The 14412-nt window shown below is 42.8% G+C and overlaps 1 protein-coding gene across 1 annotated transcript in view; it reads right to left on the reverse strand.

Moving 5' to 3' along the window:
- Window positions 1–14412, reverse strand: part of PPP1R9B (protein phosphatase 1 regulatory subunit 9B) — a 34049-nt gene that overhangs the window by 1135 nt on the left and 18502 nt on the right. Inside the window, exons 3-9 of the mRNA XM_018552756.1 lie at window positions 11179–11299; window positions 6574–6678; window positions 5255–5390; window positions 4990–5145; window positions 4433–4486; window positions 2950–3179; window positions 857–953 (exon numbers count right to left, since the gene is read on the reverse strand). Coding sequence (XP_018408258.1) covers window positions 857–953; window positions 2950–3179; window positions 4433–4486; window positions 4990–5145; window positions 5255–5390; window positions 6574–6678; window positions 11179–11299 — 899 coding nt within the window. The remainder of the gene's footprint in view (window positions 1–856; window positions 954–2949; window positions 3180–4432; window positions 4487–4989; window positions 5146–5254; window positions 5391–6573; window positions 6679–11178; window positions 11300–14412) is intronic.

Genomic DNA, 14412 nt, shown 5'->3' on the forward strand with positions numbered 1-14412 from the left:
TGGAGCAGGTTGGAGAAAGAGGATCACTCTTCGACTTTCTCTGCTCAAAAACCTTGCTTTATTTAGTAAAGCCGAACAAAAAGCTACGACAATGTGCAAAGTATAGTAGCTCGTGGCTCTGATTTAAAGCTGATGTTTAATCTGGTTATATTTTGCATTCCCTGGCTCCTCTTCTCCCCTTTCATGAAAATGTTAAAGGAGAACTATGGGGTCAGGGCTTTTCCCCATAGTTCTCCTTAGGGTAACGGGAGGACACAAACTAGCGTCCTCCCGTCACCCTAAGCTCAGTATACCGTGAGATACAGCTCGCGGTATACTGCGATGCCGCAGCTGAAGCGGATCCCGACAATTATGTCTGGATCCGCCCAGCTGCGTGAGTGACAGCTGGCTCTGCTTATCTAGAGCCAGCTGTACCCGCCCCCTCCCCCGTCCATTCCGCCAGTCAGCGCTGGAGGTCTGTGACAGGATCGAGAAGTGAGCGAACGCCGGTATGTGTTTGCTCGACTCCCGATCTACTGAGCCGACCTGTGACAGTCTCATTGTCACAGGTCGGCTAGAACTATGAGGTGAGTGAAAAGCACTCACCTCATAGTTCTCCTTTAATTAAGAAGCTCAGTGTGCAGTGAAATCAGAGTAAGCAATTTCAGTGCAGGAGAGGAGCCTGTACAACTGTGCAAGACTGAAGGGAAGGCTGGAGTTCAGACTTACGTGTACTGACAGATCATTTCTGATGGGTTGCTTGGGAATAATGCATTTTTTGCACCAATTACTACCACAACCACTAGTCCAGGCAAACTTTTGGCATGTCAGCTACCTCAATGACATACCGGGCTACAAGAGGTGTAGCTAGTGATACCTTTTCCTGAAGTCTCTGAATCTCTGAAGCATGGGCAGTCTCTATCTCTTCCAGTGCCTGCTTCTGCAGCTCTTCTTTCTTCAAAAAGTCCAGTTCCCTGCAAAGAAGAGGGTTACGTTACTTCAATTAATATTCTGTTTCTGTACAGCACCAATAAAAACATTTTGGGTCTTGATGACAAGATCTTTAAATCCAAAAGTTTGTTTTCATTCGATATATCAATCTAATGTGCTGTGTTATCAAAAAGAAAAGAATGAGACAAACATTAATTAATTACAAAATAATTTTATATCTATATATCTATATATATATAGATCTATCTATCTATCTATCTATCTATCTATCTATCTATCTATCTATCTATCTATCTAAGGCATTGAGGCTCTGTAATCTAATTTTTAACACTGACCAGATCAAACCTTTGTGATCCATCTATCCTCCATATCTCTATAATAAAACATTGGCCAAAGCAAAAAATGTTTCTTCACTTGTTCTCCAGTGACATTGTCAAAAAAACATTTCCACTTTGACCATTAACAATAGTACTGAAATCTTTCTGGTGTCACATAGTCATGTTGGAACCCTAATTAACGCCCAACTCCAGACAAATTATATTTTTAGTTTGGGTAGAATTATGGAAGGGTTAGAACCTCTGTCAGGTGTTTTGTGGGTGGTATTTCTAATGTTTGAGACAGAACAGGAAGTGAAGGAACATTTCCTCACTTCCTGTCTATTTGGTGGGTATCAGACATAGCAGCAATGCATGGGAAATGTTAAAGCTGATGTTTAGTCTTGCTGCAGCTTCTAATGTACATTGTGAGAAGTTCACAGTGTGCAGTGAAATCAGAGTAAGCAATTTCAGCACAGGAGAGGAGCCTGTACAACTGTACCAGACTGAAGGCAAGGCCGGAGATCAGCTTTAAATGTTCCCAATGGGAACCCAGGCAGTAAGGAAAAGACAATTTCCTAGTAGAGTGAGGAAGGTTTAGAACCTCAGTCAAGATTATATTGTTGACTGTGTCCACATGATGAAGATTCTTCTCATTTCCTGTCTATTTGATGGGTTTCAGGACAGAAAGTGAGGGAAATCCTTCCAATGATGGCCCAGGCAGCAAAAAAAAAATACATTAAATATTGCAACATTGCAATATTTAATGAAATAGGTGTATTCACTGATTATTTGTTGTTGCTTGCCACAGTGGTATATTTACAGCCCAGTGCGGTTATCTCGTGTATATTGAATACAAATACATTGTATCATAATCGTAGAGGAAGGTTTGAAGGGTTAGCTCAGTCTTTCTACACCAGGGTTCCTCCAGAAGTTGCTAGGGGTTCCTTGAGCAATCAACAATTCCTGCCTCTCTGATAAGTGACCAATAACACCAATGATCTGAATTCTGATTCAGTCACAATTTTACTGCTCAGTAGATGTAGGAATTGAAGCACCACGCCAATTAAAATAGTCCAGATACAACTTCATTCCATTAGGGTCAGGGGACATTCAAGTAGAGTAGCCAGCATGTTTCAGGGATCCAACACACACCCCATTCATCAGGGCTTAATGAGAGTAATCATGAATGCAGACTACAATCCCTGCCGCTTGAAAGTTGTATGATGTGAGTTGTATGTACCTCAGGCTTGCCAGCAGCGGGTTTGGCAGCTGCTGGACCCCTGAAATGCGTTGGCTACTCTACTTGGATGTCCCCTGACCCTAATGGAAGAAAGCTTTATCTGGACTGTTGTAATTGATGAGGCGCGTAAACTCCTACATCTCTGTATTCACTATTGAGCTGCGGAGATCCTTTGGACTGCAGAAGCTACCTAGCCATTAGCCAGATCACACATATCCCCATCATTTAACTACTGTTGAATGTAAAACACCAAGAGTATAGCCACATGGGTCCACTTTCTTTCCACACTTCCAAAAACCAGAATTTTATTGCTGGCTGTATTCCCATGAGAGAGATTTGGCTCACTTCTTCTCCTGGTGATAGTTGTCAGACAGACAAGGAAGACAAGAAAAATGTCCTCTTTGGAGACACGACCAGCATTTATAACCTTTTCGAGAGGCCAGGTCTTACAAGTGCACGTACTTTTGCTGGTACTCTTTGATGAGCCTCTTGGCCTTGCTGTACTTGCGCTCCAGTCCCTGGTGCTGGGCTTGGGTCTCCTTCAAATGCTCATCCACTGCCTGACAAAGGCTTTGGGCTTCCATCCAGTAACCCTGCAGCTTCTCTACACGCTCCCTGTTCTCCTGAACACTCTGCTGCAGCTGCACCTTCTCCACTCTCCAGCGAGATCGCTCTTGCTCCAGTCCAGCCAGCTACAGACGAAAGGAAGACATTGAGTTCAAAGCAAATCTAGCATCTTTTATTTGTTGTATATTTTTTATAAACTCTACATGTGAATATAATAATCATTTTAGCATGGGTGTGTTATTAAAAATCATTCTTACTATTTTTTACATTTAGTAAGGGATATTATAATATGCTTTCAATGAGCGAAGAGTTATTATTGCAGTGCTTACAATAAAACATTTTTTGATGCAACTTTTTGCATTTTATTTTCATATTTTTCATATGCTTTAAATAGAGAGATTTGTAGAGGAGCCATTAGAGGGAGCCCTGCCTTTAACATACCCTTTTCTACCTACCCGCCTAATAATGAGTTGGCTAACAGAATGGGGTTGATTGACTAAAGGCAGTTCACTTTGCAATGGAATTTTAACATAGCTTAGTGAATGCGGTGAAGATTCAGTTAGCGAAGAATACCCAATCATGTTCAAGACAAATTTAAAAAAAAAACTGAATTTTCATCATCATCCTCATAATTGGTTGATGGAAGTCGGCAGAGCTTTACGTCATTCACTAAGCTAAGGGGCTGAAGGAATATGATAAACACTACACATTCCAGAAGGTTTATTTTGTACTTATAATATATCACAGTTATTCTTATAACCTGATATCAGTTGTCAAAGTGTTGAAAAAAGAAATGACTAAAATAATAGGTGCTTTTTGAAACAACCAATTAATTTCCTCTTTCAGTATTACAACATGCACCAAGAGAATGAACAGCAAACAAACATCAGCTAATTTTAAGGCCATAGGGCATTACTTCCCTCAGACAGTTTGACATCTGAGGCCAGCAGTCTCAGTTTCTAATACATATGCCCTCTACAAATCTGCATATAATATATCATGGGAATTATTTTCAAGATAAACTCTTGCATAGAAATATACTACACAACATCCACAGGTTGCCCTATGCCGAGGTTTAAAGTGTATGTAAACCCTAACAATGAACTTCTCTTATGAGACGGGGAAGTGATCTATAGGCCTCTCCTAGGGTGACAACGCTTCTCTTCAGTAGAGACAGTATGGTGAGTAAACATTGTCACTCTAAGTCAGAACATGTGCAACCAGCAGGATCACCAAGTCAAAAAAAAGAAATAGAAGCCTGAAATAAAGACAGCTAATGCAGACAACGCATCTGGTTAGCAGCAATATATTAAATTTTAGGTCTTGGGTTTAGATACGCTTTAATGACAGCTGTTCTTATAAAGTAGTTCCTCCTTACCTTCCTCTTCAGTTGTTGGATCTCGGCCTCGGTCACAGCATGCTTTATCTGAAGCTGCATGAGAAGACACCAGAGAGACGTTAGTATAAACCAATGTGGTTATGTTGACTGTCCCCTGTAACATGTCTGCAGTCTCTGACCATTTCATGAAGCATGCCCATAATCTCTGACCTTGCATATCTGCTTTCTTTGACAGAGTTCATTAGCATTATATTTACTGAATATTATGTGCGGCCCTTCGGTGATGCCAGGGGCTGCACTTGGGGCTCACTATATCAAGTAACTTGACCACCACAGTTTCATATACATCTCTATAGAAACCCTAGCCCAAAGATATTGAAGGTAGAGTCTAAGTTGAATTATCATTTAGACCAGTAGACCGTTGTGCACCTAAAATAACACTGCCACCACAAAGGGTATCTGCCTCGTACGGAGCCATGCCCCCAATACGACAACACACCTGCATGTCTGTGTGTTTGTTGGGTAGTTTAGCCCTCATTTAGTGGTCAGATAGTCTCAGTTGATGTCTGATTTAACAATCTTAATGTAATGCTCACCTCCTTAAACTTGTGCACGAGTTTCTCAGGATCCATTTCCACAGGGGACAAGGCATCTTCTCCTTCTGGTAATTCAAAGACTTCAATAGCCAGTTCTCCACCTGGAAACATGGGGCTCATCTCTTCATCCTCTTCATCGGTGGCATACTCCCCTGTCTGTAATACCAAACGCAACTTTAATTATACAGCAGATAGGAGAATCTTTGTATTCTCTGAGGTCAGCAATTGGATAGGTAAGATAGATAGATAGATACTACACACTCACTTCTTCATCATCCTCGTTACACTGGTTGTAGCGTTGTTCCATGTTCTCCCGCTGCCATCTTTCTTGCTCCAGTGTCTGTTGGATCAGCTGGGCCACTTCACTTTGTTCTCCAGGCTTCTCTCGGCCAATCAGGAACCTTACACACAAAGTCCACTACCATCACACACATATCTAAGTGAATCAAAACTCCTCCACCCTGGAATGGTGAAATGACTGGTGAGCAATGGGTTAGTATTGTAGATACCAAAGTCACTCCAACTAAAAGTGATATTTTTTTATCGATGAAGTATGATGGGCAATGCCACCTACTGTATCTCTGGACTCCAGCAGCAAGTTCTCCTTGCTATTGTCGACTCTGCTCCTCCTCATGTTGGTGGTTTGGGAGTATGGCCACAGCAAGTAGTTAAGCTCGGCAGCTTTTACTCAAGACTGAAATTTTAGTTTTGAATGGATGCAAAATAAAGTTGGTCTCTCGCTGTCGCTCAGCAGCTCAGCTCATCCTTGGGACTCCACCCCCACTCCTTCCCAGAAGTGACTCATCAGCCTTCCAGCCTTCTAATTTTTAGAAGCAGATGAACTGAGCTGATTCCAGGCCTGACTTGGACAACTTCACTGCTTATCTTGTGAACTTTGAGGATTAATTTCTCCACAGTGCCTGCATCTATATGTATCAGTGAGGGTAAATATCATTGCTGCTTGCTAAGAATTTGTAAATACTTGACTGCCCATAGCCTGGGACCAGGTTCATTTTAAATGTGGTTAAGGAAGCAGTGCTTTGTGCATTACATTTGAATGCACCATATCCTAACATTGGTTGGTCAGTAGCCGGTGATATCATCTCACTCTGTTGGCTTCCCACCCCCATTTAAAGATCATTTAAAGGAGTTGTGTATAGTGCAAATATAGCCTCATATTCTAGAACCATTTATCACAAACTGAATACAGTTGCTTCAGGCTTTCTGGCCATCATCAGTGCAGTGTATTGAAAGCATAGCTTCTGTGGTATAGTGCTTGAGACCAAACGAGGCAATATAACCATAGAGGTTATGGTGAGAAGGGACAAAAGCAATCAAAAAGCCTTGCAACTGAATCAGTGCATAGCACAGTAAAGCCTTCTTAGAACAGAAGGTATTCACATGTCTCATTCCATTACATATCCCAAAACTAAGAGGATTATTGTTCATTTGAGGACAGTGGGTGGAGCTGTGCAAATAATTGTTTTTGCGCCCCAGCAGCCAGATGCACATCCAGAAGGAGAAGCGTTTGACAGTATATGGATCAGTTTAGAGAAAAATATAAAATGCTGAAATTTATCTTACCTTACACGTCCCTTGGTATTCCTCAGAACAGAAGCAGCGAAAGATTGTGTGACACCAACCAGACTGGTCCCATCAACTTCTACAAGCAGATCGTTCACCTGAATCCTGTATAATAAATCAGTGAATGTCAGCGTGTGTCTGTGTAAGAGTTAGTTATGAAATCTGTTCCACACAACTGCTTAGATATTATTTAGGTTTAGAATTGATGAAACCAATGGCTTGCTCTTCCATACAGAGCTCTTTTAGACCTCTAGTGTCACCTTTCCACTTCAATAGCTTTAGCTGGGGAACGTAAATACAGCAGGCAGTGGCTGGGAGCAATAGCCAGCCTGCTATTAACGGCTTTCTACTGCCGGCTACAAGTCTCCTATCCGGCAGGGGCACGAGGGGAAAAGGGGGACACAGCAGTGGTGGACACAGCGGTGGCACGGAGGAGCATGGCAGCGGACAGGGAAGGGTGGCATGGAGGAGCATGGCGGCTGATGGAGACGGGTGGCACGGAGGAGCATGGGTGGATAGAGGAGCATAACGGCTGACAACAGTGACACGGGGGCAGTATGACGACTAACGACGGCTAACGACGGCATGGCAGCTGACAGTGGTATCTCCTCCCCACTGGGTGCCGACTGAAGCAGTCTGTGTTCCGCATGCAGCGGCTCCCTGGCAGGGGGAGAACAGAGAGCAGATCAGAGCATCGGTGGGGGGGGGGAGGGGAGGGGGCTCAGGCTGGCGAGTTGCAGAGCTCTCCTCACCGCTGGGCACTGGCTGCAGGGGTCTGTGTCCCCTCTCATCCCCGCTGGGAGCAGCAGAGAACAGAAGGAACACAGAGCCCATGAAACAAGTAATCAAGCAATCAACTAATCGATAATGAGTATAATTGATAACTAGATGCATCAACAGGATCCTTCACTGGAAACATCTGAACTCTACCAAGACCTCCTGCTCTTCACCTCCTCGCATGCTCCCCTCCATGATTTTTTTCAGGGTGTCTCCCATACTATGGAACTCTCTACCCCAATGTGTTCGCTTATCTCCTACTCTCTCCAACTATTGGCAATGCTTGAAAACGTATCTCTTCAGGGAAGCCTATTCCACCTCGATATAACTGTGCTTTCACGTCTTGCATTAAATTATCCCGAACAGTTATTACCTTTATTTATGACTTGTCGCTCCTACTAGATTGTAAGCTCTCACGAGCAGGGCCCTCTTAACCCTCCTTGATTGAAATTGCATTGTTAACTGTATTGTCTGACTCAATTTTGTAAAGCGACGCGCAAACTGTTGCCGCTACAAAAAAGCCTGTATAATAATGATAAGGCAATAATTTGGAGGGGTGTCAACAAACTTTTAACCATACAGTTTAGGCATAGTGATCAGGCGTCAGGCTTCTTACCTTCCTCTCTGTGAACTGCTTTAGAATATATACTGAGCTGCACATGAGCAGCTCAGTGTACTTCCTTGGCACAATAGGATGAATGAACCCCTGCTCATGAAAATTACATCACCCCAAACAATTACAAGTGTGGAGCGCAGAATTGTCTATCATGTATGCTATAGCATTAACAGTACCCCTCACTGGAAGCACTTGAACGTAATCATTTGGAGGCGTGTTTACATACTGTAGGTCATATAGTTGGGATGATGGTCAAGTGCGCACAAACTTTTGACCATATAGTGTATAAAGGCTGCCTGTAATCACATTATTGAACTCTGAGCATGATTCAAAAAAGGCTAAACTAACAAACCTGGAATAGTTACCCATAATTACCAGTCAGATTCTTGGTTTCTTTTGAAAGATAATACCTAATTCACTGCTATGAGCAGCTGTTCCTGTTACTGTAAACCACCCCAGGGTGCCATATATGGATCAGCTGTGGAATGTCACTGTCATTGGGTTTCAAGCACAGAGTGTTCATAGCTGCTGATTGGTCTATGAAAAGCACAGCTAATTGCTGACAGAAGGTGAGCAGACCATATCAGCCTACTCCTTTCCCATTGACAAATGCCCATATTGACAGATTGCCAGTCCAGGACTGCTGGATGCACACTCAGGGTTTGCTGCCTAAATCGCATTTGAGGGTCTTTATTAGCATAAAATATAATTGGATAAAATAGGGAAAATATATCAAATTCCTTATATAAACTGCAATGATTATAAGTGGTAAGCGTTGCTAGCTAACCTATGAATCCATCCAGAGAGTCCTTATAGTATGTCAGTATGACAGCATTGCAGCTAGGTGGTAAGTACTCTTGCCTTGACTGTGATCCCCTGCTCAAGTCATACCAAGGATGCTATCTGCACAGAGATTGTATGGGTTTTCTATGTTTGTGTGGGTTTCTCCCACAATCCAAAAACATGTGGTATCTTAACTGGCTTACTTGCAGACCTGTTCTATAGTAGGGACAATGGACAAACAGTAAGCTCTTTTTTGGGGAAGCTTCTGATTCTGTAAAACTACAATTCGGAGCTGTGGGTCACACTGCCTTGGCCCCTAAGGAACCCCCACATAGTGGCGTCTCTAGTGTTTACTGTACTGCACAGGCTTAAAATATTACAGGGATGACAGTGTCTCATACAATATTGTAGTCTCTCTCCAATGACCATCAATGTCAGCAGGCTATATGCTGACCACCAATTTAAGCAGGAATTACACTGACAACCAATGAGGCAGGGCACCTTTTCACTTGCTTCTAACATAAGCAGGCATTTCTCCACTGACCCACAATGCAAAGGACCACATCACCACTGTTCGCCAATGTAAGGAAGTACTTTACCAATGACCACCAATGTAAGGGGGCACATCTCCTCTGACCACCAATGCAAGGGGGCATCTATTCACTAGCCACCAATGTAAGGTAGTACTTTTCCCTACCAACCACCAATGTATGGGGTCACCTTACCACTGACCACCCACGTAAGGGGCACGTCACCACTGGCCACCTACTGTATGTAACAGGGTACTTCACCACTGACCAACAATATAAGGAGGGACTTCACCACTGACCAGCAATGTAAGGAGACACTCTACAACTGACTACCAAACTAAAGAGGTTACTTCACCACTGACCACCAATGTAGGGGCACACTTTAGTACTGACTGCCAATATAATAAGCAACTTACCCCACTAATCACCAATGTAAGAGGGCACATTCCTCACTAATCACAAATGTAAGGGGGCGCTGCTCCACTGATCACCAATGTAAGGTGACACTTCATGGATGACCACCAATGTAAGGGGGCACTTCACCATTGACCAGTAATGCAACAGTAATGCAAGGGGACACACTTTACCGCTAACCAGCAAAGGAAAGGGGATCTTCACCAATGACCACCAATGTACGGGGGCACTACACCGCTCACCACCAAGGTAACAGGAAATTTTTCTACTTGCCACAAATTAATTAAAATTTTAATTAAGTTGTATGAAACAGTGAAAGAATATGATAAAACATTTTTAGATTACCGCTGGCCACCCACAATCTTCATTAGAAGCACCAATATTATGTAATGTGAAGCCCTGCCTATTCCTATTCCAGTGCTTGTGACTATTCCTAGTCACAAGCACTGAATCAATTGACCAATCACATCTCTTTAGGATCGGAAACCACGCCCACCTGTCACTTTTAAACCGCTGCTTCTCCCGCCCGCACTAGCAAACCACTTCGGGCTTGCTAAAGAGGTCTTGAACCTCGAAACGCGTAGCCAATCCTCCACTCTACGGACCGCAGTGTCCGTCAGCATTGAGCCCACTTTCAAGACAATCTATCAGCACGATCGCTCATCCAAAAGATACCGCTATACAGCGGCACTTCTGCTCCCGTTCAGCCGACGAGTGGCAGCCTGGCCAGCTGCGCTCTCATTGCACCTGACGGCGAGCCTCACGGCAAACGGCATAGTTCACCTTGCCTAACGGACCCTCCAGCCACATCAACCACAGATGAACAACAATAGATTGACCTAGAATCATGTAGTCCGTTCCCCACACCCACACCAACCAGCCACAGATGCTGCCCAGCACTCTAAGCCGACAAACTGCTTTCAGAGCTTTACCGTGAAGACTCCAGTTCGTCCGTCCGAAACCCGTGCTCTATACCCACAAGGACTGGTCAGAGTTACTCCTGAGCGTTCTACTCAACTGTAAGATTTTATCCCCTCCTCCAAAACAGTGAGTTTTCAGTTTTATATTGCTTTTAAAGGTTGGATCTATACTATCCCAGCAAATCCTAGGGTTGCAGCGCTTCTTTCCACCTTTTCTTTCACCTGCCTATTCCTATACATCTGTGGGTATCTTTATTGATGTGATGTTTTATGTACAGCAGAATGCATTGTCATCTAATGTTTTGTGCGTATGCTGGTCCCCAAACAGGCTTTGTAATGAGGTAGTGCAATGTGCAATGACTGACAAATCGCTCTAACCCATTATATTTTAGTTTACTATAGTGAGATGAACAAAGAGGTGCTACAGAAGAACCTGCTCAGCGCACCTCTCTCCCCCTTGGATTGTGATTTAAAAGTTTTAAAACATTCGCTGAAACATGAAATGTGTTATAGTATATTTATTATAGAACAGTTTATGAAAGAATTGGCTTCTGGTTGACATTACCTTCCATCTCGGTGGGCTGCTCCCCCTTCGGTCACAGTCTTAACAAAGATTCCAAGTTTCTCCAGGCCCATGTCAGCACCAGCTCCCATCCCAATAATACTGATTCCAAGACCATCAGAGTCTGCAGGGAAACAAACAACAATTATAATAAGGCACCATAATAAGCAGTTAAGGCCTTGTGTATGCGGATGGTTGTTAAAACTTTTTAAGGATCCGGAATGCAGAATTTCCACCTCGGGTTGGATCACATGGAACATTTATCTCATTTATTGGTGTTTTATAAACTTCAGCACTCCATCTTTATAAATTCCTCTATAATATGAATAAGGGAGTAAATGGTGAATGCATTGAAAATACATCTCAAAAGCAATTTATGGTTGCACCAGTATTTCTGTTAACATGTATCATACCAAAAATAATGCCTTATTTAAAGGGCCAAAACTGTCATTCCAGTTTTTGGGTAGATGATTGACAGTCTCTTCTATCTCTTGGGGACTCTCTTGGTAGGATCTCTGCACTCCTGGATCTGCACACCTGCAGTGGCCATTATGAGGGGTTCCCACTTTCCCTGTTGGATTCAACATTTATTTTATATAATGAAAAATGTAACAGAAGGAGCTGGAACACACAGAGGTGGGCAGAAACACCCAAAACTCCCAAGTGGGCCTCACTGTTGGAAAATTCAAGACACATAAAAAGTCATGGGCTGGTCAACAGACTCAACCTACAACAGAGTATGACTTTTGGTTGAATTAAGCAAGACCTTTAGCAAGACTTAGAAATGAACAATCATACCGAATAATCGTTATCATGCAAACAATTTTAATTTCTTTAGCTTAGACGCGAGTCATAACAACAAAAGAGGATCACTGATTGGCTGTTAGGAATTTGTTCTTTGATTTAATAAAAGATACACTTAAAATCCTAAAGTGTAGGGCAATCAATGGACAGGCAATTGATTAGAACAATTTTTTTCTTGTAAAAAGGTAGTGAACACTTGCATGGATGTGATCCACGCAGCTTGTCAGGTTCCTGCTGCACCTTTCCCTCATCTGCGGTGGTTGATGACCTCTATGGTTGCTGGGCAACAGCTTTGAGCATTGTGACGGCATCCCAAGGTAGTGGGAAGCTTGACGCAGCCAGGTCTTTATAAGGTCAATCCTGGACCTCCATGCAGACTTTTTGCAGTAAGTACATGGAGGCCAGGATGGCCCTCCTAGGGGATCTTAGGTGTATTACGACAGTCTATGTGTATGCTTCGCTTCAGATGAGCATTCATCTTCAAAAACAAAAAATTGTACTGAGAGATACAGTACACGGGAGATTTCATTCCTGACCCCCTTATGAAAATTGAATACCACTGGCTTCAGTATTTTCAGAGTCACTGACCTGGAACAAGCTTGCAGCAAGTAAAGTAAGCATGAATTTAGAACGCCTGATCTGCATGCTTTTGCAGGGTTTTGACTTGATTCAGAAAGTAATTGGATCAACCTAACAACCAGGCCACCATTATATTCGGGGGGTATCAGCAATGGCAACCTCCATGTACCCTCTACTCCTTGGACTCCCAGTTCCACCAACCTTTCACGAGGATTATAGGTACGGTCTTACTCTGAAAGTATGGTCTTCCTTCCTCTCAGACATCTAACTGCAGGAGTAGTAGAGGAAAAAGAGCCAGATGAAACATTGGTTCTAAATAGACTTATCCTTCTGTATGGCAGTCTAAACAAGTACCAACTCCAGGCACTATGAGATGCCCAAGCCTCATAAAGTAAACAGAAAACTTTCATTACTTTCAAATCCTCCTTCATTTGTGACTCACACACTCCCCCTGCCAGACACTGCAGATCACAGTGGGAGGGTTTCAGCAACAGAGGCAGTGTTGCCAATCTAGTAAGCAGTGGGCAAGACTAGGCATGGCCAGGTGCTGATGGACATGCTACAGGCTTGTGAATTAACAGTGGCAATGGTAATAGCCATAAAACATATTCTCATCCCTTTGTAGTGCAAGCAAATACAACTACCTGAGTGTGGCTCTAAATTTAGGGGCAGTGCAACATTGTTGCCACCCCATCACAGAAAGCTGCATTAGGTGGCCTTCACTGGCATGATCAGCAGGTATTTGTGGGTCTTTGCAGGGGAGCTAATAGAAAACTGTAACTGTAGATGCACTTATGAAGTGCTGCAGCGCATCATTTTTTTAATGGGGACTTTCCTTCACTTTCTGTTCTTGGGGAACAACAGGAAATGAAAGGAAATCTTTCCAAAGTGAAGGAAATCCCCTTTAGACAGCTGTTACTGGTAGAGATATCCCCACTGGAAGATTATTTTCCTCACTTCCTGTTCTGATCACAGCCATGCTGTTTTGGCTATCCTATTATTTCTAACTTAGTAACAACAATGGGTAATTTGCCTCCCCAGAAGGTGCAAATACAGCAATTAAACCTGAAAGGGGGGGGGGGTCTAATCCTTTTCTGCACTTAGCTTAGCTTTAGAAATACCTTTATATTTATTATATACCTGCTATGGCAGAAATACAGGGGCTATCATTGCTAGTCTATCCCCCACCAAATATATCTAGAATTCCACTTCAGCTCTAGTACAAGGGCAGGTAACTCTCCACAGAAAATGATAATTGCAGTTTTAGATCCAGGTAGAAGGCAAGCCTTCACCTACTTAGACAGGTCCAAATTTTACAATAGGTGTTGTCTTTAATAGACATGCCCTTTATTAAATGACCCTTATTGTGTAGCTTTGTTCAAGCACAGTTATGTCCACAAAGAAGCTCTTTGCTGTACCCAAGGGCAACAAAAAGAGTCCTCTTTGAACTAAATGCAGGACAATAAAGGAATGCATTTCATGAAATTCACTTAAGGGCATGTACAAACCAATACATTCATGTTGTGGAAACCCCTTTAGAAGATGCTTTGTTGAGCTTAAAAGCTTCTCTTTAAATATGCGGCAAAACACTTTAGAGGGAATATAAGATGTATGCTAGCTGTTTATGATGACAACGATAAACGTTCTGGAGATAGTGCTGACAAGAGGAGATAAGTCTATAAGAGGAGCTGGAACGGCCCCGAATACATCTTTTCTCATGAAATAAAAAAAACAGAAGTCTCCAATTTGGAAGGTTCTTGTGAATTAACCAGTGTATAATAAATATAATCAGTAGGATCATACCACTTAAAGGGTCAGCACCCCCAGATATAGATTTGTGTAGATTCCAGTATG

This window comes from Nanorana parkeri, unplaced genomic scaffold (assembly GCF_000935625.1).
Source record: "Nanorana parkeri isolate BGI_ZX_2015 unplaced genomic scaffold, ASM93562v1 scaffold96, whole genome shotgun sequence".
NCBI lineage: Eukaryota > Metazoa > Chordata > Amphibia > Anura > Dicroglossidae > Nanorana > Nanorana parkeri.